This window comes from Lucilia sericata, unplaced genomic scaffold (assembly GCF_015586225.1).
Source record: "Lucilia sericata isolate MDLA Ls3-8-SP2 unplaced genomic scaffold, ASM1558622v1 Contig000621F_arrow, whole genome shotgun sequence".
NCBI lineage: Eukaryota > Metazoa > Arthropoda > Insecta > Diptera > Calliphoridae > Lucilia > Lucilia sericata.
In genome coordinates this window covers 73,939-99,950 of record NW_023994627.1, presented here as the reverse complement: position 1 = coordinate 99,950, position 26,012 = coordinate 73,939, and the positions used below count along the sequence as shown (strand labels likewise).

Below are 26,012 nucleotides of genomic sequence, written 5' to 3'. Positions count from 1 at the left end.
TCTATCGTAAAGTGATCGGCAGTTAAACTTTTTATAGAAAAGTGATCGACAATTAAGCTTTAAATAGAAAAGTGATCGACAGTGAAGTTTTCTATAGACAGTTTTCTATAGAAAAATGATCGACAGTACAGTTTTCTATAGAAAAATGATCGACAGTACAGTTTTCTATAGAAAAATGATCTACAGTACAGTTTTCTATAGAAAAATGATCGACAGTACAGTTTTCTAAAAAGGTCAGTTTTCTATAGAAAAGAGATCGGCAGGTCGGTTTTTGATAAAAAAGTGATCGGCAGGTTGGTTTTCTAAAGAAAAGTGATCGAAAGTACAGTTTTCTATAGAAAAGTGATCCAAAGGTCGGATTTCTATAGAAAAGTGATCGACAGGATAGTTTTCAATAGAAAAGTGATCGACAGGTCGATTTTCTTCAGAAAAGTGATAGACAGGATAATTTCCTATAGAAATATATATTTTTAATGAATAACAGTTGTTCGCTATCTTGTCTCTGGCAATGTTAGTTTTCTCAAAAATTGGATTTAATTTTTTTAACTCAATTCCATGTATTGTGGATTTTCAGCTTTTTGATTTGTGGTTTCCTTAAGAATTTATCATCTTAACAGAAAACAATAAAATAAAATGAACCGAAAAATATCTTGGATTTTTCTCAGAAAAGATACTTTTTCATTTCAATTGAATATAACAGATTATCGCTCTGTATTTTTGTTAATTATTTAAATTTAAAAGAATCTTTTAAATGACAGCAATCATTTTGATGTCATCATCAGTAGAGATGAGTTGCAATTACTTAAAATGAAGTACATTTTTAATGTTATGTATTCGCAAATTTTTTATTTGTTTATTCCATTTCCATTTTTTATTTGTTCCATTTGACCACATCAATTTAATAAAATCGATAATATTACTGAGTAATTGTTCTCAAAATCGGCATTAGGAGGGAAACATTTGATTCGAACAAGAAGTTTTCGAACAAAAAGTTTTCTACAGAAAAGTGATCGACGATCAGTTTCTATAGAAAACTGATCGTCTGGACAGTTTTTTATAAAAAGGTGATCGTCAGGACAGTTTTCAATAGAAAAGTGATCTTCAGGACAGTTTTCTATAGAAGAGTAATCGTCAGGACAGTTTTCTATAGAAAAGTGATATTCGGGATAGTTTTATACAGAAAGGTGATCGTCAGGTCGTTATTTTGTAGAAAAGTGATCGTCAGAAAAGTTTTCTATAGAAAAGTGATCGAATGGGACGTTTTTTACAGAAAAGTAAAAAATATATATATTTTGTTATCCTTCTTAAGAATCTTCCCTAATATATTTTTCACATTTGTCATATGCATTCATGAATGACAACAATACATACCTTACTGATTTTCAGCAATCCGGCTGATACAATTGTTATGCGGTCACTTAATTGCAATGGTAATAATTGTTCATTCTCTTCCTTAAACCATCTGAAAATATGAAAAATATTTCATAAAAATTAATTAATCAATTTTTGGATAAATAGTTTTTTTTTTATATAAAAACATAACGAATCTTTATAAAAGATTTTATATAGTGACAATATTTTGCTCGTATTAAAGTAACTGTAAATCTTTGAAAAGATGAATTTTCTGTCAGAGAATTTAAGAATCTATAATTTTTCGTTTCTTAAATATTTTCTTTAAAAAGTTTTCTTTTAGTGAAACTTTTTCTCATTTCCTTACTTTATAGCTAAATAAAATGTCTTTAATATCCTTTTCCTGTATTTGAAAATTGTTACGCAAAACAGAAAAACAAAATCACTGCACAAAATTATTATTATCCTGCATCCTACGAGTGCTCTCAAATTATTATTACAAATATTATTAAAGTATAATAAAATGATGAAGAGAAAAAACTATGAAATTATGGATTGAATGAAAAATCGCGCTTTTAAATAAATGTGAAATGAACTGGAGCATATACGCTCACAAACACATATACACACACACACACACACCAAACTGACATACTTCTTATACATAAAGCAGTGAGGGTCATAAAAGCTTTTATGTTTTAAGGTTTATAAGAGAAAATTTAATATTAATACGTGTTCGTAAGTTTTATATATTTTTAAAAATTGTTTTGATTTACACTTGTATTTGGAAATTTGAAAGTATGTCCTTTACTGAATTCTATGCATAAAAACAGCTTGAAGAAATCACGTTCAACGCAGCAAGTACAGCAGCAAGAAGTCATGTGGAACTTTGAAAAAGCAAATGCATTGCATAAATTTTCGCATGGAGCTTGGGGCTAAAGTAATCTCTAATAAAAAGGCAGAGTGCAAAATGTATAAACTGGAAAATGTAGAGATAAACGGCTTGATAAGGCAGCAAGATTTGGAATATAAGAACAAAAAATAGGCAAGTTGAATAGCATCATGAAAAAGCTTTAATATTTTAAGTCATCATCTTGAAATAGTCGACTCCTAAAACTTCAGGATTTAAGTAGTCCCCCTTAGATATCATTTTCATAGACATTTTTGAATTATTTTGTTAGTTTTCTTTGCAACATATTCTCATATTCGAATTTAATAAAGAAATTGTTTGTAGTTTTTTTTTTCCACAAATATTCAATTATTTTTATAGTTTCTCTACTTGCATGAAAATAACTCCATAAAAAAGTATAATGTTTCAGTTTTAATATTTTGAATATCTTTTTTTTTTCACATATAAACATTTTATAAAATTTATATAATTTTTCTACTTATTTTGATTTTAAGTAGCTGTGTGTATATGTAGTTTTTTTGAGTTTTCAAGGGAAAACTAAATTTCACTTGATGTGTTCGTTCGTTTCATTCATGTTTATGGAAAATGAAAAAGTCATGTCATATGAAAAATAAATAAAAAATTTTTAAATATTAGAGCAAAGTTTTATAAACAAACGTGTGCTCAAATAGAAATTTTATGCATTCATAAGTAAGTAATATAAATACAAACTGACAGTTTTACAAACATACAAAAAACTTACATGGTAAGAGTGTGTTTAAGTAACGAGGGGAGCGTGAAAAATATCTAAACTTGGACAATTTCTTAAAGTAAAATATAACAAATTCCTCTATACAAAACTAGAAAAAGAGGAAATTTCGCAAATTATCTACAAGAAAAAATTTTCGACAATTTCTATAAAAAACTAAAATTTTTGAAAAATTTTTTTAAAACAGAAAAGAATTTCGAAAATTTGTTATAAAAAAGAAAAAACATCAAAAACTTTCTATAAAGGGAGAAGAATATTGTCTACAAATAAACGTTTTTGAAAGTTATAAAAATAAGACTTTTTTAAAAAATTCTATAGAAAAGAGAAATTTTCAAAATTTTTCGAAAGTTTTCTATAAAAATTTTCAAAAATTTTCTATAAAAAAAGAAAAATTTTCAAAAAAAATATATATAAAAAAGAGACATATTCGAAAATATTATGTAAAAAAGGGATTTTCTAAAATTTTCTTTAAAAAAAAGAGTATTTTTAAACATTTTTATAAAAAATAAGTTTTTTTTAAATTTCCTATAAAAAAGAGAATTTTTTGAAAATTTTCTATAAAAAAAGATAAAATTATAAACATTTTCTATGGTCTAGTCGATAGTCTAGTCTATAGTCTAGTCTATAGTCTAGTCTATAGTCTAGTCTATAGTCTAGTCTATAGTCTAGTCTATAGTCTAGTCTATAGTCTAGTCTATAGTCTAGTCTATAGTCTAGTCTATAGTCTAGTCTATAGTCTAGTCTATAGTCTAGTCTATAGTCTAGTCTATAGTCTAGTCTATAGTCTAGTCTATAGTCTAGTCTATAGTCTAGTCTATAGTCTAGTCTATAGTCTAGTCTGTAGTCTAGTGTATAGTCTAGTCTATAGTCTAGTGTATAGTCTAGTCTATAGTCTAGTCTATAGTCTAGTCTATAGTCTAGTCTATAGTCTAGTCTATAGTCTAGTCTATAGTCTAGTCTATAGTCTAGTCGATAGTCTAGTCTATAGTCTAGTATAGTCTAGTCTATAGTCTAGTCTATAGTCTAGTCTATAGTCTAGTCTATAGTCTAGTCTATAGTCTAGTCTATAGTCTAGTCTATAGTCTAGTCTATAGTCTAGTCTATAGTCTAGTCTATAGTCTAGTCTATAGTCTAGTCTATAGTCTAGTCTATAGTCTAGTCTATAGTCTAGTCTATAGTCTAGTCTATAGTCTAGTCTATAGTCTAGTCTATACTCTAGTCTATAGTCTAGTCTAGTCTAGTCTAGTCTATAGTCTAGTCTATAGTCTAGTATATAGTCCAGTCTATAGTCTAGTCTATAGTCTAGTCTATAGTCTAGTCTATAGTCTAGTCTATAGTCTAGTCTATAGTCTAGTCTATAGTCTAGTCTATAGTCTAGTCTATAGTCTAGTCTATAGTCTAGTCTAAAGTCTAGTCTATAGTCTAGTCTACGGCCTATAGTCTATATCTCACACTTTGAAAAGGCGCGAGAACGAAAGTTATCACTAGGCATTCTTATTTTCCAACAACCTTTTATAGTTTATTTTTTATTATGGTCCTTTCTTCTCTATCGATCTATGTGTTCTATTTTCTCCTGTCTAAGAAGTAGGTTTTTGAAATTAATAATGAAGAGTTTTTATAAAGAAGTATAATTTTTTTTTTATAAAATGAGAAAATTTTAAATAATTTCCATAAAGACAGCTAGAGTGACCCTCGCATTCTTATTATTATAGTTTTGTGCATTTAGCATACATTCACGTATAGCAGTACCCTCATGACCATAAGAGAATAAAAAAAGCAGAAAAACTATAACAAAAGCGTATCCTGAAAATTGTACTACTAGACGTAGTAGTAAACCTTTTGTTGCTGCAGTGTTGTTTCACATTTTTCCATCTTTTCTGTTTTTACATAACTCACACCATTGAAGGACGATGAATTGAGCTGAGATGAGTTGAATTGAGTAGAACAAAACTCAAGAGACAAAAATGGCAAATTACATCCGTCTATCTTATATAAAAAATACATACAGAATGTATTTTTTATAACATGAGCAGCAGCAGAAAAAAAATCTCACCGTAAGGAGAAAAAAACTGTGTAACATTTACAAGCACACAATTTACAGTTAAAGTTAAAAAATTGAAAAGATCATCATGTTGCAATTGTTTTTCAAACGACATGAGAAAATAAAATACATAGAACGAAAGAGAAGAAAGGAAAATAATAGAAAAATAAATTATAAAAGATTGTTGGAAAATAAGAAAGCTTAGTGACCATAACTATAGTTTTCGCATCTTTTCAAAGTGTGACAGTGTGAGGTAGGTTCTGATAGATTCACATGGCAGTTCTGAGGATTTTTGCAAAGGATACATATAATAGGTCATATAGTAGGCTTAGGACCATACTATAGACTAGACTATAGACTATACTATAGACTAGACTATAGACTAGACTATAGAGTATACTATAGACTAGACTATAGACTAGACTATAGAGTAGACTATAGAGTAGACTATAGACTTGACTATAGACTAGACTATAGACTAGATTATAGACTAGACTATAGACTAGACTATAGACTAGATTATAGACTAGACTATGGACAAGACTATAGACAAGACTATAGACAAGACTATAGACTAGACTATAGACTAGACTATAGACTAGACTATAGACTAGACTATAGACTAGACTATAGACTAGACTATAGACTAGACTATAGACTAGACTATAGACTAGACTATAGACTAGACTATAGACTAGACTATAGACTATACTATAGACTAGACTATAGACTAGAGTATAGACTAGACTATAGACAAGACTATAGACTAGACTATAGACTAGACTATAGACTAGACTATAGACTAGACTATAGACTAGACTATAGACTAGACTATAGACTAGACTATAGACTATACTATAGACTAGACTATAGACTAGAGTATAGACTAGACTATAGACAAGACTATAGACTAGACTATAGACTAGACTATAGACTAGACTATAGACTAAACTATAGACTAGACTATAGACTAGACTATAGACTAGACTATAGACTAGACTATAGACTAGACTATAGACTAGACTATAGACTAGACTATAGACTAGACTATAGACTAGACTATAGACTAGACTATAGACTAGACTATAGACTAGACTAGACTATAGACTAGACTATAGACTAGACTATAGACTAGACTATAGACTAGACTATAGACTAGACTATAGACTAGACTATAGACTAGACTAGACTATAGACTAGACTATAGACTAGACTATAGACTAGACTATAGACTAGACTATAGACTATATATAGACTAGACTATAGACTAGACTATAGACTAGACTATATACTAGACTATAGACTAGACTATAGACTAGACTATAGACTAGACTATAGACTAGACTATAGACTAGACTATAGACTAGACTATAGACTATACATAGATAGACTATAGACTAGACTATAGACTATACTATAGACTAGACTATATACTAGACTATAGACTAGACTATAGACTAGACTATAGACTAGACTATAGACTAGACTATAGACTAGACTATAGACTAGACTATAGACTAGACTATAGACTAGACTATAGACTAGACTAATGACTAGACTTAGACTATAGACTAGACTATAGACTAGACTATAGACTAGACTATAGACTAGACTATAGACTAGACTATAGACTAGACTATAGACTAGACTATAGACTAGACTATAGACTAGACTATAGACTAGACTATAGACTAGACTATAGATAGACATAGACTAGACTATAGACTAGACTATAGACTAGACTATAGATAGACTATAGACTATAGACTAGACTATAGACTAGACTATAGAACTAGACCTATAGACTAGACTATAGACTAGACTATAGACTAGGACTATAGACTAGACGATAGACTAGACTATAGACTAGACTATAGACTAGACTATAGACTAGACTATAGACTAGACTATAGACCTAGACTATAGACTTAGACTATAGACTAGACTATAGACTAGACTATAGACTAGACTATAGACTAGACTATAGACTAGACTATAGACTAGACTATAGACTAGACTATAGACTAGACTATAGACTAGACTATAGACTAGACTATAGACTAGACTATAGACTAGACTATAGACTAGACTAGACTAGTCCACAGTCTAGTCTATAAAAAAGTAATAAATGCAAAATTTAAGTGACTTTTAAAACTGTATGGTTGGTATCTGTTCTTTTATGGAGGATACTCATATGGTGTGCTGTTATGCAGGTAACATGTTGTCAAAGAAAAAGTAATTAGTTTTAATAATTAGTTTTAAAAGGAAGAACTATTAATATTTTGCCTATTACACATGTTAACAATTTAGAAAAAGTAACTTTATTTTAATTTCTAATAAAATTTTACTTCTAAATTTAAAGTAATTTAAACAAGAGAGCAATTTCTGCTTTATAGTTTTGCAATACTAACAGTGTATGCTTAGCATGTTTCATATACATTGTAAAACCATCATATCCACTTAATTTTATTCAACAATTATGTTTTTTAACTCATCAACATAAGTTTGTTTTATACATGTTCTCTTGTTTACTGTTCACAACAAGGTCCGTTAGTTTTATCAACTCCTATTTTTTGAAATTCTCTTCTATGTCATTTTTTATTATGTGTTCTCTGAGTTTTGTCTCTTGCTAATTGTAACGGTAATTTCATTTTAGACACTCGTTAATTGTTTACACAAACATGAACTCACAACATTTACGTTGGTTTTCACTTTAAAAAGTTGGGAAAAACCTAGAGAACATAGAAAGCATATAACATGAAGTACACTTGCATACACTAAGTCTATATAAATTGAGAAAACCAAAACCCCAGCGTAACTAAACCAAACTGAACCGTACCATACAGAACTGAACTAAACTAAAAACCAACTGGCCTTGCCTGTCATTTACTGATAAATTAGGTCGTTCTATTAAAAATTGTTAACTTTTTACACTATTACAAATTAGAATGTACTGCCTGGCCCACTTCCTACATCACAACACTCTTTGCCCATGAGCTTATGGGTAATGCATTTGTTAATATGTTTTGTAAGCAGAAAGTAATGGAAGGAGTATTGTAAAAAAATATGTTGCATGTTACACACATTAATGTTAAGTACTTCATATACAAGTATTGAGTGTAAAAATTAAAAGAAAAACAAAATTGAATGAAAACTGAGAAAAACTAAATAAAATAGTTGTTGTGTTAATGGAACAAATTTTAACTAGATTTTTGTAACAAGTTCAATTGATAGGGGAATGAGGGTATTGGAGTTTTGGCAAGAGTTAATAAATTATTAATAATGTTACAACGTTGTATGGTTTATTTAGGAAAAGGAAAGTATTTAAGAAAAGTGTAGTTTAATATAAATTTGTTTAAGAGGATCTTATAGTAGAAGGAAAAATATTTATACAAAATAATTTAAAAAATTGTCTAAATTTCTAAGGACTGAGAGACAAAACGATGTAAATACATTGAAACCCAGAAACCGAAATCTACTACCGTCTTTCTAAACACAGCACTAGAATCCACACAGAAGTATATACGGAATTGAAACAAATATTCTTTCAATAGAGGTTAACAGATTTTTCAAAAACCAGAAAGAAATATCAGGTGATAATGTTAAATCTAGGGATGTGTTGGACTATGAGAGAGCCTTATTTGAATACTCTTCCAGCTTTGCACCGTATGGATCCAATATCTAATTTCAATTGCAATTTTAAATGGAAATTTATCTGGAAGGCGTTATAGCCCACTTTTTGGTATGAAAATATAAGTGGGCGGAAGGCACGCCCATACAATGTAAAAGAAAACATTGGTATTTCTGGGAAATTATAACAGTTAGAGTTTCTTAAGAAAAATTCTGACTCGTATGAATAATAAAAAGTGGGCGGACCAACAATAGTGGGCGTGGAAACTCCCATATTAGATAAATATAAAATTTCGTATATTTGGGAAAATATAACGGCAAGAGTCCTTTAATTTGGGTACTGCCAATACAAATATTTAGAGCTAAAATGGGAAGACCAAAAATAATGGGTGTGGCACCTCCCACATAAATAAAAAAAAAAATAATTTTATATAAATGAAAAACTATAAGAAATATAATCTTGAAATGATTAACATTAACATTGAACTATTTAGGATCAAAATCGGCAGACTAACAGTAGTGGGCGTGGCCTCCCATAATATTAAAATAAAGGAAATTATATCAGAAACTACTAAAGATTATCTAAGCACGCTGAACATAGCCAATATAATATACTAATATATGTATTATTTATTACCATTAAATTCTCAACAAATATGCCACGCCCATTCAACAGATTTTGCCCATATTTTGTATGACCATTTATTTTGGTATAGTCTGTAAATATGCAAATTTTTATTTCGATCAGTTATGGTACTTTTTTTATCTGGAAGTACCAACGAATCCTGACCTACAGCGTTCCAGCCAAGGCTTTCATTACCAAGTAAGTGGTTAATATGTTAATATTTGCTTACACAATAGAATTTTTAGTCATTATTAGATCACGTTGATGATATTGGAGGCGAGTACATATCATACACGCTTAGAAATATGTACATACTTTAAAATGAAGTACATACTTTGAAGGGGGCTTTGCATAGGAGCTAGGATTAAATAAATTTCTTTCATTATAAAATTCATTAGGATCATCAAGGCTAGTACAAAGCTTGGTTTTGCAGCTATTTGTCGAGATACGAGTACATTAAACATAATTATGAACTTAAAAGTCCTATTCGGGGGTTCAGTTGTATAGGGACTAGGTGATATAATGTACTGATCTTAACGATTTTCAATCTTGTATCAAATTTCATTGAATTATCTTCAAAATTGCGACTTGTAGTTTGTTCAAAAGGTTTTCATGGACGGAAAGACAGACAGACGGACGGACAGACGTAGCTAAGGTAAGTATTTGTGCGTTACAAACATCTGGGGGAGGGTACCCCACTAAAGTGGTGTAGGGTATAACAAGTAAAAGCGCTACATTTGGCTGTTCCGAGTCTTATATACCCTTCACCATAGTGTTAAATTTCAGATTCTTTAATTTATTAATTTATGCGTCTGTATCTCTGTATTCTCGAAAGCATTTCAAATAGAATTATTGAAGATTTCAGAAAATTGATTTCAACAGATGGACAGACAGATAGATAGACAGACAGACAGACAGATAACAGACATACGGAGAAGGATATCTAAAAGTTTGTCATTCCGTTTGTAATTTCTATAATATAATTTTCTGACCCTATAAAGTACATACATATGTATATTCTGGATCCTTATAGATAGCGATGTCGATTTAGCCATGTCCGCCCGTCTGTATGTCCCTCTGTCTGTCCGTCTGTCTGCCTGTCCGTCTGTCTGCCTGTCCGTCTGTCAGTCTGGCTGTTGAAATCAATTTTAAGAAGACGTATTTTGCTGATTTTAAATAGGAAACTTCTCGAAAGCATGTCTCACAGAATTATTGAAGACTTGGATCTAGAAGGTATCTTCTAGATCCAAGTCTTCAATAATTCTGTGAGACATGCTTTCGAGAAGTTTCCTATTTAAAATCAGCAAAATACGTCTATAAATAACGAAGATTTAAGCAAAAATCCGAGGACAACCTCTGAAAGTTTCATAAAAAAGAATTTTTCACATGCTTTGACAAAAAAGCAACAACAGCATTGCTTATTGGAAAAAATCGTATTTTTGGATGTGTGTTGGTTTTATTGCTTTGCGTTTTTGTGTTTTGTTTCGTTTGGCGTAAATTGTTGTTGTTTGTTTTGTTTTGAAATTGAAAATTTATAAAATTAAACTTTTTTTGAAACACACTAGTAAAGGATTTTTGCTGCTATCTCCTTTATTTATTGATAGATTTAGCTGATTTTGAATAAGAGACTACTCGAAAGCATTTCAGATAAAATTATTGAAGATTTAGATCCCAAAGATATCTGGCCTCTTCAGAAAATTTATTTCAACAGACACACAGACAGACAGATGGAGAAGGGTATATAAAAGTTTGTCATTCAATTTGTAATTTCTCTAATATAATTTTCCGACTCTTTAAAGTGCATATGTATATTCTGGATCCTTATAGATAGCGAAGTTGATTCGCTATCTATAAGTTTATCTGTTTATCTGCCCGTTTATCTGTTTATCTGCCTGCCTGCCTGCCTGCCTGTCTGTCTGTCTGTCTGTCTGTTTGTCTGTCTGTCTGTCTGTCTGTCTGTCTGTTTGTTTGTCTGTCTGTCTGTCTGTCTGTCTGTCTGTCTGTCTGTCTGTCTGTCCGTCTGTGTGTGTGTCCGTCCGTCTGTCTGTCTGTCTGTGTGTCTGTTGAAATCAATTTTATGAACACCCCAGATATCTTCGGGATCCAAGTCTTCAATAATTCAGTTAGACTTAGCTTGGGTTTATTTAAGTTAAAAAACCTGTTGAAATTTCTTAAATAAAGTCACGCACTCACGTACTTATAGTTAAAGGGTTAATAAAAGTTTATAAGAACTAAATTTACTGTGTATTTAAAAAACCTTCTTAAAAAGTACTTAAAACTGACATTAAATTGAGTATTAAAATTATGAATACCCAGACTCATAACAAAAATCTATTTAAAATTATGACCATACTTAAAAGCCGAAAAAATATTGTCACCAGTTCAGGGTTAAATACATAAAAAACGAGATAAAAAAGCAACCAGCTAAAGAATCAAAATTTAACACAAAAAAAAACATTAAAATTTAAATGTAAGAGTGACAAAACAAGAGTAAAATGTATTCGCAAGAAAACAAATAAATAAAAAAAGTTAAAATGTTAAAATGTAAGTGAAAATGAAAAAAACATTGAAAAAATGTGTTACCTTCACGAATGTGTTTTAGTATTTGTTTTTTTTTTCTACCCACCTGTATGTTGGCACTGGATGACCTTGAGCGATACATGGCAACGTTGTCTGACCATTAAGCACAACATGACGCATTGAATGTTTTTCCACATTTATACGCGGCTGTACCATTCCCTTTGGTTCGGTGACAATAATACGACCAGGATATGTGGAGGCCTGTACCTCACCTGCAAAATGAAAACAGCAAAAAAAGGCAAAATTTCAAAAGTGTGTGTGTGAGTGTGGGAATGAAAGCTATAAATTTGAGTATTTTACAGGTTTTAGGTAAAATACTTTTTTAAAGTTTAACAACAACACCAAATCTTGTGTTTTAAAAGGTTTTAGGGAACTTTTTTTTTTTGGTTTTCAAAAGTTAGAAATGTTTAAATTGTTTATGGGGGTTTTAAAGGCCATTTGCTAAATATTAGCTTAATAAATAATAGATTATTTTAAAAAAGTCACTTAAATTGAGTGTATAAAACATTTAAATATTTTAGTAGTGAGTAGCTTGCTAAAATGTGTTACAATTTTCTTAACTTTTAACATTAGATGTTGTTTAAATATTTAAATTTTGTGGGGGTTTTGAGTTTAGTAAAGGCAAGTATAAAACCTATGTAATATGGAAAAACAAGGGTATAATTATTTCAGACTTTCCACGACACTTCATAGACCAAATCTCCCCCTACCTTGGCAAAATCTGTATACGCTCCGTTTTTTCTTTTCCTCAATCCCATTGAATAACTTAAATAAACTATTTAAATTTAAATTGTGAGTAAAACAAGAAATACACAGCAAATATGAGAATAAAAAAACTACAGGAATATTGCAAAGGACCCTTAAAATTCCCTGCAGCTATTGATTGATGATGTGAAAGTTTTTCACACTGAACTGACTGATAGATGGTTTAACAGACAGACAATACTGACAGACATTTAACATACAAGGACTATGGTAAAACTACTTGGGAAAAAAAATCCAAGTAAAAAGGATGTTCAAAAAATGAAGAAGCAAAAGAAAAAAAACTACTAGTTATACAAATGTTTGCACAAATTGAAAACTTTCTGTTATTTTTAGTTGTTGTTGCTCTTGAAGAAAATAAAAAAATGAATTTATTTTCTTTTAAACATTTTTACCCCTGAATTCATGACGCACACACAAATAAACAAACATTTAAACATTTGTAGAAAATTTATATATGAGAATTTGTTTGTTGGAAAAATGAAAGAACACCATCATGCATCCTTTCTTCATTTTCAAAAAGAAAAAATTGACTTTTTCTCCACATGTTTACATGGCTTGTTTGCCTTCCTCGCAAAACGAGGGTAAACTGAAAACAATCCCAGAACAATTGAGAATTTTGAACCATGTTCAATGTTAAGAATGATCTATAGGATTAGCAAAGTTTAATACCAAGAAAGGTAGAAAAGCGTTTGATAGGAAACTTTACTACAGAACATTAGAAAACTGTTCTGTCGATCACTTTTCTATAGAAAACTTTCCTATTGATCACTTTTCTGTAGAAAGCTTTCCTATCGATCACTTTTGAATAGAAAACTGTCCTGTCGATCACTTTTCTATAAATAAGTTTTCTATAGAACAAAAAAAGTTTTCTTTAGAAAAGTGATCGATAGAAAAGTTTTATATAGAAACGATAAGAATGTTTTCTATTGAAAAGTGATCGACAGAACAGTTTTCTATAGAAAAATTATCCACAGGAAAGTTTTCAATAGAAAAATTATCGTCAGGACAGTTTTCTATAGAAAAGTGATCTACAGGACACTTTTCTATAGAAAAGTGATCGACAGGACAGTTTTCTATAGAAAAGTGATCGACAGGACAGTTTTCTATAGAAAAGTGATCGACAGGACAGTTTTCTATAGAAAACTGATCGACAGGACAGACTATTTTCTGTAGAAAAGTGATCGACAGGACAGTTTTCTATAGAAAAGTGATCGACAGGACAGTTTTCTATAGAAAAGTGATCGACAGGACAGTTTTCTATAGAAAAGTGATCGACAGGACAGTTTTCTATAGAAAAGTGATCGACAGGACAGTTTTCTATAGAAAAGTGATCGACAGGACAGTTTTAAGTGAACAACAGGACAGTTTTTTATAGAAAAGTGATCGACGGGACAGTTTTCTATAGAAAAGTGATCGACAGAACAGGACAGTTTTCTATAGAAAAGTGATCGACAGAACAGAACAGTTTTCTATAGAAAAATGATCGACAAAACAGGACAGTTTTCTATAGAAAAGTGATCGACAGAACAGGACAGTTTTCTATAGAAAAGTGATCGACAGAACAGGACAGTTTTCTATAGAAAAGTGATCGACAGAACAGGACAGTTTTCTATAGAAAACTGATCAACAGAACAGGACAGTTTTCTATAGAAAAGTGATCGACAGAACAGGACTGTTTTCTATAGAAAAGTGATCGACAGAACAGGACTGTTTTCTATAGAAAAGTGATCGCCAGGACAGTTTTCTATATAAAAGTGATCGTCAGAACAGTTTTCTCTAGAAAAGTGATCGCTAGGAAAATTTTCTATAGAAAAGTGATCACTGGGAGAGTTTTCTATAGAAAAGAGATCGCTAGGAAAGTTTTCTATAGAAAAGTGATCGCTAGGAAAGTTTTCTATAGAAAAGTGATTGCTAGGGAAGTTTTCTATATGAAAGTGATTGCTAGGAAAGTTTTTCGTATGAAAGTGATAGCTGACTTTTCTGGCTATGAAAAGTGATCGTCAGGAGAGTTTTCTATAGAAAAGGGATCGAAAGGAAAGATTTCTATAGAAAAATGATCGATAGAAAAGTTTTCTAAAGAAAAGAGATCGATATGAAGTTTTCTGTTGAAAAGTGACCGATAGAAAAGTGATCGGAAGGAAAGATTTCTATAGAAAAGTGATCGATAGGAAAGTTTTCTATAGAAAAATAATCCATAGTTAGATTTTCTATCCAAATATGATCGATATGAAAGTTATTTTTAATAGATTGGTAAAAAAAGTTGTCTTGTAAAAGGTCATCGTTGTTAAGTCTTTTATCGATAAATATACATAGAAACGTTTTCTATAGAAAATGGATCAGTTTTTTGAAAATGTGATCTATATTAATGTTTTTATGGAAAACTGATTAATGGCCAAGAGTGGCTTTCTATATTACTATGAATAAATAAAATAAAAAAAAAAAAAAATAAAAATAAAATAGGAAAGTTTACGATAAGAAAATTTTCTGTAGAAAAATAATGATATGACGATATTTGTTTTCCATTTGCTGCACTCCATTGTTTGCTATCTTTATTCCTAACTTTTTAAAGAATTTTTCGCACTACCTACCCATATCAAGATGCCATGCAAAGATAGCGATAACTACATGTAAAGAGTTAGGGGCACATTTGTAGATTGATAAATTTGTTTAAGGAAAAAGAACGTTGTCGAATAAACTTAATTTATCCATTTATCTAGTTTTTTTTTTTTTCGATTTTACTTCTATACTCTTCCATGTTTAAATGTTGTTACAGTTCTGTAGCGCTTAGAAATTGTATTTTTGCTAAATTACCAGTGCGTCAATTGCATGTCAAGCTACATCAATTATGCAATTTTTATTCAATAAAACTCATACGTTCTGTCACAGTCAAGTGAGAATATGTGAGAAAAGCAATATTAAGGAAGGAAGTATAAAACTAGCAAAAAGAAACTTAAATTTATAATGAAAAAAGTCAACAACTTATTTTCCCCTTATTAAAAGCAACACTTATAGCCCCCTTATATTATCTACACTTTTATAAAAATTTATAAAATTACATAATTTTGGGGCAACACTTCATCTTGCTATTCCTTTAAAACAATATTTATTTAATAAATTTTAATGACATTCATCAGAGGGCACTCGGTGTAATATGTATTTGAAATTTTTATAAATATTAAAAGGGCGAAATGAGGTTAACAAGATTTTTTTATGCAAAAATATTTTTGTAATTCATTTTTTTGTCACATATTTAACTTAACCTTATTATTTTATGTCAATATGAACTAATACATATTTGGAGAATCTGAATATTTTCATAAATAATAAAAGAAAATTCCTGGAACAATTTTACATTTTTTTCTCAAATAACTGCTGTCGTTAACTGTTCTGGAAAATATTTTATAAAACAGTGATCGATAGGAAAGACTTTTATGGGAAAATGATCGAGTTTTCTATATACAAGTGCTCGATAGAAATGTTTTCTATAGATAGTTGTCGATAGGAACGTTTTCTATAGCAAAGTGAGCGACAGTAAAGATTTCTGTATAAAAGTGATCGATGGAAAAATAAGCTTTAGGAAAGCGATCGGTAGTTACGTTTTTTATAGAAAACTGATCGATAAAAAGTTTTTTTGAAAAGTTATCTACAAAATAGTTTTCTACAGGGAAGTGACCAACAGATAAAGAAAAATTATCGATAGAAAAGTTTTCTATAGAAAAGCGATCGATAGGAAAGTTTTCTATAGAAAAGTGATCTATAGGAAAGTTTTCTATAGAAAAGTAATGGATAGGAAAGTTTTCTATAGAAAAGTGATGGATAGGAAAGTTTTCTATAGAAAAGTGATCGATAGGAATGTTTTATATAGAAAAGTGATCGATAAGAAAGTTTTCTATAGAAACGTGACCGATAGGAAAGTTTTTTTATAGAAAAGGTATCGATAGGAAAGTTTTCTATATAAAAGTGATCGCTAGGAAAGTTTTCTATAGAAAAGTGATCGCTAGGAAAGTTTTCTATAGAAAAGTGATCGATAGGGAAGTTTTCTATAGAAAAGTAATGGATAGGAAAGTTTTCTATAGGAAAGTATTATGTAGAAAAGTGACCGATATGAAAGTTTTCTATAGAAAAATGATCGATAGGAAAGTTTTCTATAGAAAAGTGATCGATAGGAAAGTTTTATATAGAAATGTGATCGATACGCAAATTTTATATAGAAAAGTGATCGATAGGAAAGTTTTCTATAGAAAAGTGATCGATATGATAATTTTCTATAGAAAAGTGATCGATAGGAAAGTTTTATATAGAAAAGAGATCGATATAATATATTTCTATAGAAAAGTGGCCGAAGAAAATGTTGTGTATAGAAAAAGTTTCTGTAGAAAAGTGTTTGATAAGAAAATTTTCTATAGAAATAGTCTATAGCAAAGCGAGTAACAGAAAAATTGTCTGTAGAAAATTGATCTATAAAAAAAGTTTCCTATGGAAAAATTACAGACTGAAAAGTGATATATTTTTCTATAGAAAAGTGATCAATAGCAAAATTTTCTATAGAAAAGGAATGATCCTGAGGAAATTTTTCCTTAGAAAAGCGATCGATTATTAAATTTCTATAGAAAAGTAATAGTGTTTTCTATAGATCGATAAAAAAGTGATCGATATAAAAGTTTTCAATTGAAAAGTGATCGATAGAAAGGGTTTCTATAAAAAAGATCGATAGAAAAGTTTTCAATAGAAAAGTGATCGACTGAAAACTTTTTTATGGAGAGTAATCGATATGAATGTTTTCTTAAAATAAATGATCGATTAGAAAGTTTTCTATGTAAAAGTGATCGATAGAAAAGTTTCTTTAAAAAAGTATTTAGAGGAAAGTTTTCCTTAGAAATGCAATGGATTGTTCAGATTTTTATGGATGATTGTTCTTGAGAAACCTTTTTATATTCATAAATTTTGTAAAAGCACTAGTTTAAAAAATGCGGTACATCAAAACGTATACTTACGAAATATTGGGAATATGAAATCAATATCACTCATACCACCCGTTAACACCACTATGTATGCAATCATTTTGGCAATATATAGAATAGAGTCAACTAAAAACAATATATAATTTAAATAAGAAGTTATTGCAGGCATTTGTCATACACTTGCGGTTTTGTTAATGTTAATTGTAAATGCAACAAAATTTTGGTGACTTCTTTCACTTGTAAAACCTAATACAGCTAATGTTAAGATACAAAATTTTTTTGAAAGTGAATAGATAATACTTTTATATTAAAACTACTGATCATTTTGTTCTACGTGTCTCTCTACTGTTTTCTTTTGTTCTGTTGCAACTTCGAAAATTTTCAATATTAATTACTACTTAGTAACAGCCAATAATTTGCTTATCACATCAAATGGATACAAATAACCAAATCCGACATTGTTAATACATACGTACGAGTTAAATTAATACTTAAGTTTACACTCATTTCGAACGCACACATTCATATGAACACACCATTCTTGAGGCAAATAAACAATTTGCTTGTCATTTTCGATGTACGGTCTGTCGGTCGGTTGTTCAGTTGCTCAAGTATCTTAAACGTATGAGAGAATGTATGTTGGCATCATGTGGTGTTAAATGAAATAAATGTTCAAAAGATGATTTACGAGTAAATGACGAGTATTTCTTAATTACCACACAACAAAATGACATTTAACATCAGATGCATACACACACACACACACACACACACACATAGATATTTAACATATATTGAATATGTGTACATGTATTTACTTGTTGTTGCTGTTGTAGATTTACTTATACTCTTAGTTACAACTATGATAACAAAAGCTGATGTTGCTGTTGCCTCTATTGTTGTTGCTGCAGCATACACCTGCCACTTTAATGGCCATTTAAGTCATTATTACTGTGATTATTATTACCACTATTATTGTTGTTATACTGATGTTGTTGTATGTATTTATTTTTAGGTTATAACTACTCATGTCATGTGTTGCATTATTATTGTTGCTGCTATAATGACCACACACGTTGACACCTTGATACACATACATATGTATGTACATACATCCCAGCATAATTATAAAGGGTAAAGATTTAAACACTTAAATACCTATTCCCTAGATAAAGGAGATTCAGTCTCTAAGTCTAAATTCTTTCCAATACAGAGAGACAATAAATCATTACTTTCGAGTCTCGAAGTAATATAGAAAGAAATTACTTTAAATAGAATTCGCTTTAAATCTATTCGACTAAAATTGCAGTGATCTAAGATAATTGAAGTGAATACTATCTGAGACATACGGATTTCAAAAATTAAAATTTACGTATCTAATACTGTAGGTAAAATCATCAGTTCGGGATAGCATCTCCGAATTGCAGGGTATTTACATTTTTAATGTATAGTAGTACGTACGCTTACAATAGATTTAATTTTCGTATACAATTAAGCACACTCGAGCGACCATAGATGTATGTGAATGTGTGGGAAAGTATTGTAGTTAATGTCCTTTAATTTTCCATTTTCTATCATAAAATCTGTTATAACTATTAATTTTATACGTTTATGTGAAATCAATTTTTGCACATACACACAAATGTACACACGGTTATATTATTAAGGTGATACTCTTACTTAGAGTTTTATGAACTAGTTAGTACTAATTGGATTAAAAGATAAAAATAACAAAGCCGATATCTTACTCATGAAACTGATCTGGCACAGAAATGACTTACATCAAAGCAAACATTTTGCTTTGGTGCTAATAGTGGACAATATTGACTGCATATTTTTGTTTTTTATAAAAGGGACTACCCTAATTTTTGTATTACTACTGCATGCTGCTTGCTTCAATAATTTATAAGTATAATTTTAATAAATTCATTCATCACACATTATAACAACCTCAAACAGCTGACGTTTTAATATGAAAATTTTTGGTCTAACTATTATTAATATTACTGATATACATAAATAACTAGTAAACATGTTCTTTTAATTTATCGCTTATGTATATATTAAGCAAAATAAGAAGGGCCCTTGAAATGGTTCGCTCGGGTTTACTTGCGTTCTAGTTCAGTTCTAGTTTAGATCTAGTTTAGTTAGTTTAGTTCTAGTTTAGTTCTAGTTTAGTTCTAGTTTAGTTCTAGTTTAGTTCTAGTTTAGTTCTAGTTTAGTTCTAGTTTAGTTCTAGTTTAGTTCTAGTTTAGTTCTAATTTAATTCTAGTTCAGTTTCTAGTTCAGTTCTAGTTCAGGTCTAGTTCAGTTTTACGTTAGTTCTAGTTCAGTTCTAGTTCAGTTCTAGTTTAGTTCTATGTTTTAGTTCTAGTTCAGTTTCCTAGTTCAGTTCTAGTTCAGTTCTAGTTCAGTTCTAGTTCAGTTCTAGTTCAGTTCTAGTTCAGTTCTAGTTCAGTTCTAGTTCAGTTCTAGTTCAGTTCTAGTTCAGTTCTAGTTCAGTTCTAGTTCAGTTCTAGTTCAGTTCTAGTTCAGTTCTAGTTCAGTTCTAGTTCAGTTCTAGTTCAGTTCTAGTTCAGTTCTAGTTCAGTTCAGTTCTAGTTCAGTTCTAGTTCAGTTCTAGTTCAGTTCTAGTTCAGTTCTAGTTCAGTTCTAGTTCAGTTCTAGTTCAGTTCTAGTTCAGTTCTAGTTCAGTTCTAGTTCAGTTCTAGTTCAGTTCTAGTTCAGTTCTAGTTCAGTTCTAGTTCAGTTCTAGTTCAGTTCTAGTTCAGTTCTAGTTCAGTTCTAGTTCAGTTCTAGTTCAGTTCTAGTTCAGTTCTAGTTCAGTTCTAGTTCAGTTCTAGTTCAGTTCTAGTTCTAGTTCAGTTCTAGTTCTAGTTCAGTTCTAGTTCTAGTTCAGTTCTAGTTCGGTTCTAGTTCAGTTCTAGTTCAGTTCTAGTTCAGTTCTAGTTCAGTTCTAGTTCAGTTCTAGTTCAGTTCTAGTTCAGTTCTAGTTCAGTTCTAGTTCAGTTCTAGTTTAGTTCTAGTTCAGTTCTAGTTCAGTTCTAGTTCAGTTCTAGTTCAGTTCTAGTTCAGTTCTAGTTCAGTTCTAGTTCAGTTCTAGTTCAGTTCTAGTTCAGTTCTAGTTCAGTTCTAGTTCAGTTCTAGTTCAGTTCTAGTTCAGTTCTAGTTCAGTTCTAGTTCAGTTCTAGTTCAGTTCAAGTTCAGTTCTAGTTCAGTTCTAGTTCAGTTCTAGTTCAGTTCTAGTTCAGTTCTAGTTCAGTTCTAGTTCAGTTCTAGTTCAGTTCTAGTTCAGTTCTAGTTCAGTTCTAGTTCAGTTCTAGTTCAGTTCTAGTTCAGTTCTAGTTCAGTTCTAGTTCAGTTCTAGTTCAGTTCTAGTTCAGTTCTAGTTCAGTTCTAGTTCAGTTCTAGTTCAGTTCTAGTTCAGTTCTAGTTCAGTTCTAGTTCACTTCTAGTTCAGTTCTAGTTCAGTTCTAGTTCAGTTCTAGTTCAGTTCTAGTTCAGTTCTAGTTCAGTTCTAGTTCAGTTCTAGTTCAGTTCTAGTTCAGTTCTAGTTCAGTTCTAGTTCAGTTCTAGTGCAGTTCTAGTTCAGTTCTAGTTCAGTTCTAGTTCAGTTCTAGTTCAGTTCTAGTTCAGTTCTAGTTCAGTTCTAGTTCAGTTCTAGTTCAGTTCTAGTTCAGTTCTAGTTCAGTTCTAGTTCAGTTCTAGTTCAGTTCTAGTTCAGTTCTAGTTCAGTTCTAGTTCAGTTCTAGTTCAGTTCTAGTTCAGTTCTATTCAGTTCTAGTTCAGTTCTAGTTCAGTTCTAGTTCAGTTCTAGTTCAGTTCTAGTTCAGTTCTAGTTCAGTTCTAGTTCAGTTCTAGTTCAGTTCTAGTTCAGTTCTAGTTCAGTTCTAGTTCAGTTCTAGTTCAGTTCTAGTTCAGTTCATTCCGTCTAGTTCAGTTCTAGTTCAGTTCTAGTTCAGTTCTAGTTCAGTTCTAGTTTCAGTTCTAGTTCAGTTCTAGTTCAGTTCTAGTTCAGTTCTAGTTCAGTTCTAGTTCAGTTCTAGTTCAGTTCTAGTTCAGTTCTAGTTCAGTTCTAGTTCAGTTCTAGTTCAGTTCTAGTTCAGTTCTAGTTCAGTTCTAGTTCAGTTCTAGTTCAGTTCTAGTTCAGTTCTAGTTCAGTTCTAGTTCAGGTTCTAGTTCAGTTCTAGTTCAGTTCTAGTTCAGTTCTAGTTTCAGTTCTAGTTCAGTTCTAGTTTCAGTTCTAGTTCAGTTCTAGTTCAGTTCTAGTTCAGTTCTAGTTCAGTTCTAGTTCAGTTCTAGTTCAGTTCTAGTTCAGTTCTAGTTCAGTTCTAGTTCAGTTCTAGTTCAGTTCTAGTTCAGTTCTAGTTCAGTTCTAGTTTCAGTTCTAGTCAGTTCTAGTTCAGTTCTAGTTCAGTTCTAGTTCAGTTCTAGTTCAGTTCTAGTTCAGTTCTAGTTCAGTTCTAGTTCAGTTCTAGTTCAGTTCTAGTTCAGTTCTAGTTCAGTTCTAGTTCAGTTCTAGTTCAGTTCTAGTTCAGTTCTAGTTCAGTTCTCAGTTTAGTTCAGTTCTAGTTCAGTTCTAGTTCAGTTCTAGTTCAGTTCTAGTTCAGTTCTAGTTCAGTAGTTCAGTTCTAGTTCAGTTCTAGTTCAGTTCTAGTTCAGTTCTAGTTCAGTTCTAGTTCAGTTCTAGTTCAGTTCTAGTTCAGTTCTAGTTCAGTTCTAGTTCAGTTCTAGTTCAGTTCTAGTTCAGTTTAGTTCAGTTCTAGTTCAGTTCTAGTTCAGTTCTAGTTCAGTTCTAGTTCAGTTCTAGTTCAGTTCTAGTTCAGTTCTAGTTCAGTTCTAGTTCAGTTCTAGTTCAGTTCTAGTTCAGTTCTAGTTCAGTTCTAGTTCAGTTCTAGTTCAGTTCTAGTTCAGTTCTAGTTCAGTTCTAGTTCAGTTCTAGTTCAGTTCTAGTTCAGTTCTAGTTCAGTTCTAGTTCAGTTCTAGTTCAGTTCTAGTTCAGTTCTAGTTCAGTTCTAGTTCAGTTCTAGTTCAGTTCTAGTTCAGTTCTAGTTCAGTTCTAGTTCAGTTCTAGTTCAGTTCTAGTTCAGTTCTAGTTCAGTTCTAGTTCAGTTCTAGTTCAGTTCTAGTTCAGTTCTAGTTCAGTTCTAGTTCAGTTCTAGTTCAGTTCTAGTTCAGTTCTAGTTCAGTTCTAGTTCAGTTCTAGTTCAGTTCTAGTTCAGTTCTAGTTCAGTTCTAGTTCAGTTCTAGTTCAGTTCTAGTTCAGTTCTAGTTCAGTTCTAGTTCAGTTCTAGTTCAGTTCTAGTTCAGTTCTAGTTCAGTTCTAGTTCAGTTCTAGTTCAGTTCTAGTTCAGTTCTAGTTCAGTTCTAGTTCAGTTCTAGTTCAGTTCTAGTTCAGTTCTAGTTCAGTTCTAGTTCAGTTCTAGTTCAGTTCTAGTTCAGTTCTAGTTCAGTTCTAGTTCAGTTCTAGTTCAGTTCTAGTTCAGTTCTAGTTCAGTTCTAGTTCGTTCTAGTTCAGTTCTAGTTCAGTTCTAGTTCAGTTCTAGTTCAGTTCTAGTTCAGTTCTAGTCGTCTAGTTCAGTTCTAGTTCAGTTCTAGTTCAGTTCTAGTTCAGTTCTAGTTCAGTTCTAGTTCAGTTCTAGTTCAGTTCTAGTTCAGTTCTAGTTCAGTTCTAGTTCAGTTCGAGTTCAGTTCTAGTTCAGCTCTAGTTCAGTTCTAGTTCAGTTCGAGTTCAGCTCTAGTTCAGTTCTAGTTCAGTTCTAGTTCAGTTCTAGTTCAGTTCTAGTTCAGTTCTAGTTCAGTTCTAGTTCAGTTCAGAAATATTATTCCCTGGGTTGGAATGTTTTCATGATTTGTATAAATATTTAATACTCGTATCCAAGTGTGTGTTTTTTGGCATAAAGTTAAAATTATTATGAATGCGTCAATATCGGTTTACTGAATGTGTGATTAAATTTACACTAATTTTCCAATAATGAGCTTTATATATTTTATGTATATGTATTTCGTTGCTCAAATGTAAAACTAATACACAAAACAAACACAAACATACATACGTAATGTATTTATGTATACATGTGTGTATAAACAGATCTGCTTTTGAAATCATATAAACATTCTATAAATTTCCTCTTAAACCCCATATCATAATAATTATTTAGCTTTTGTAATTATTTTCTTTTCATTGAAATCAATATTAACATTTTGAAGGCAAAAAAGCAACATTGAATGAACAGGTCAGTTAGATTTATGATAATTATACACATTGCAATTGGCTAATGATATTGCAACATTGTTAATACGTTCTCTCTCCAATGACCTTTAGATAATTCTATGTGGTTTTATACCCTTATAATAATTTTTTTTTGTTTTATTTTTAAACATTCGTTATTCTTTTATATTCATATAAACGTTAATTTGTTAATTGAGCCGTTTTAAATTTATTAATTGTAATTTTTGTAATCTTTATTTTACATTTGCTCTTAATATCGCTGAGTGCTTTTGATGGCAGAAAAAAATCATTGCCACATAATAAAGCAAATGGTGTGTTGGTAATTTTGTAATAACGGTTTTACATCGTTAATTTTTTTAAATCAACAACATCTGATGATGAACTGCTGATTTGAAATATTGAGTCATTATTTAATAATACCAAGTTCACATCTGTTTTTTAAAACATCCAATTTAAGAGAATTGAAAAAACCTACAAAGTCAGTAAAGGAAGATAAATTTGAATTGACGGGTTTGAAATGATTAGATTTGAATAATTGACTTAAGTATATTTAAAAGCGAAGTTAAATAATATAAAATTACTACTAACATGAGCTGAACTAGAACTGAACCAGAACTGAACTAGAACTGAACTAGAACTGAACTAGAACTGAACTAGAACTGAACTAGAACTGAACTAGAACTGAACTAGAACTGAACTAGAACTGAACTAGAACTGAACTAGAACTGAACTAGAACTGAACTAGAACTGAACTAGAACTGAACTAGAACTGAACTGAACTAGAACTGAACTAGAACTGAACTAGAACTGAACTAGAACTGAACTAGAACTGAACTAGAACTGAACTAGAACTGAACTAGAACTGAACTAGAACTGAACTAGAACTGAACTAGAACTGACTGAACTAGAACTGAACTAGAAACTGAACTAGAACTGAACTAGAAACTGAACTAGAACTGAACTAGAACTGAACTAGAACTGAACTAGAACTGAACTAGAACTGAACTAGAACTGAAACTAGAACTGAACTAGAACTGAACTAGAACTGAACTAGAACTGAACTAGAACTGAACTAGAACTGAACTAGAACTGAACTAGAACTGAACTAGAACTGAACTAGAACTGAACTAGAACTGAACTAGAACTGAACTAGAACTGAACTAGAACTGAACTAGAACTGAACTAGAACTGAACTAGAACTGAACTAGAACTGAACTAGAACTGAACTAGAACTGAACTAGAAACTGAACTAGAACTGAACTAGAACCTGAACTAGAACTGAACTAGAACTGAACTAGAAGAACTGAACTAGAACTGAACTAGAACTGAACTAGAACTGAACTAGAACTGAACTAGAACTGAACTAGAAACTGAACTAGAACTGAACTAGAACTGAACTAGAACTGAACTAGAACTGAACTAGAACTGAACTAGAACTGAACTAGAACTGAACTAGAACTGAACTAGAACTAAACTAGATCTAAACTAGAAATGAAGAATAACATTTTTAGTTATTCGAAATAAATGTATGATCTTACCTGTTAAACGATTTACCGTCCGACATGTATAACTTTTATACGCATCATTTGGTCCTGCATTATTTATATACAATTCACCATTCGACAATATCGTATATTTGCCACCAATGTCGGTATTGGGATATAAATGCATGCCTGTATCCTGCACCCATGCAGTGACCATAACAAATTCTGACATATAACTTGGTACCTGTAAGCAAAAATGAAAAATAAAATCGATTAAATAACGATAAATGATGACGAAAGGAAAAGAAGACAACATAACAATTAATGTCGTAGGAAGAATAAAATCCAAAGTAACTACATACATACATATTTGAACAAAAGTTGATAAAAATAGTTAATGAATGGATGTAAAAATTAAAACAAAATGAAATAAGAAAACAAACTTTCACATGAACACATTTTGGATTACAGGGGAAGATTTAATTATTCTAATAACAACTAATATGGGTTGAGGTATAGAAAAAGGGAAAATGAAAGGAACTCTGGTTAGTAATGCAGTTTTTGTAAGCGAACAAAATATTTAATTAGAAGAGTAAACTACACCCAAACATATCTTTGGAATAGCTAACTTTAAACAATTTTTATAGTTTTTCAGTTAAAATTTTATATTTTTAAGCTCTTTGTTA

At 30.8% G+C, this 26,012-nt stretch overlaps 1 protein-coding gene and 1 long non-coding RNA gene across 2 annotated transcripts in view; one reads left to right on the top strand and one right to left on the bottom strand.

Annotated features, from left to right (window-relative positions):
• The window catches only part of LOC119606772 (Down syndrome cell adhesion molecule-like protein Dscam2), a 144,011-nt gene that overhangs the window by 45,630 nt on the left and 72,369 nt on the right, over positions 1-26,012 (bottom strand). The window contains 3 exon segments of the mRNA XM_037960355.1: positions 1,372-1,462; positions 11,931-12,096; positions 25,381-25,570. Coding sequence (XP_037816283.1) covers positions 1,372-1,462; positions 11,931-12,096; positions 25,381-25,570 — 447 coding nt within the window.
• LOC119606773 overlaps positions 1-26,012 on the top strand; it is a 114,048-nt gene that overhangs the window by 53,238 nt on the left and 34,798 nt on the right. The gene's annotated exons all lie outside the window — the stretch shown is intronic.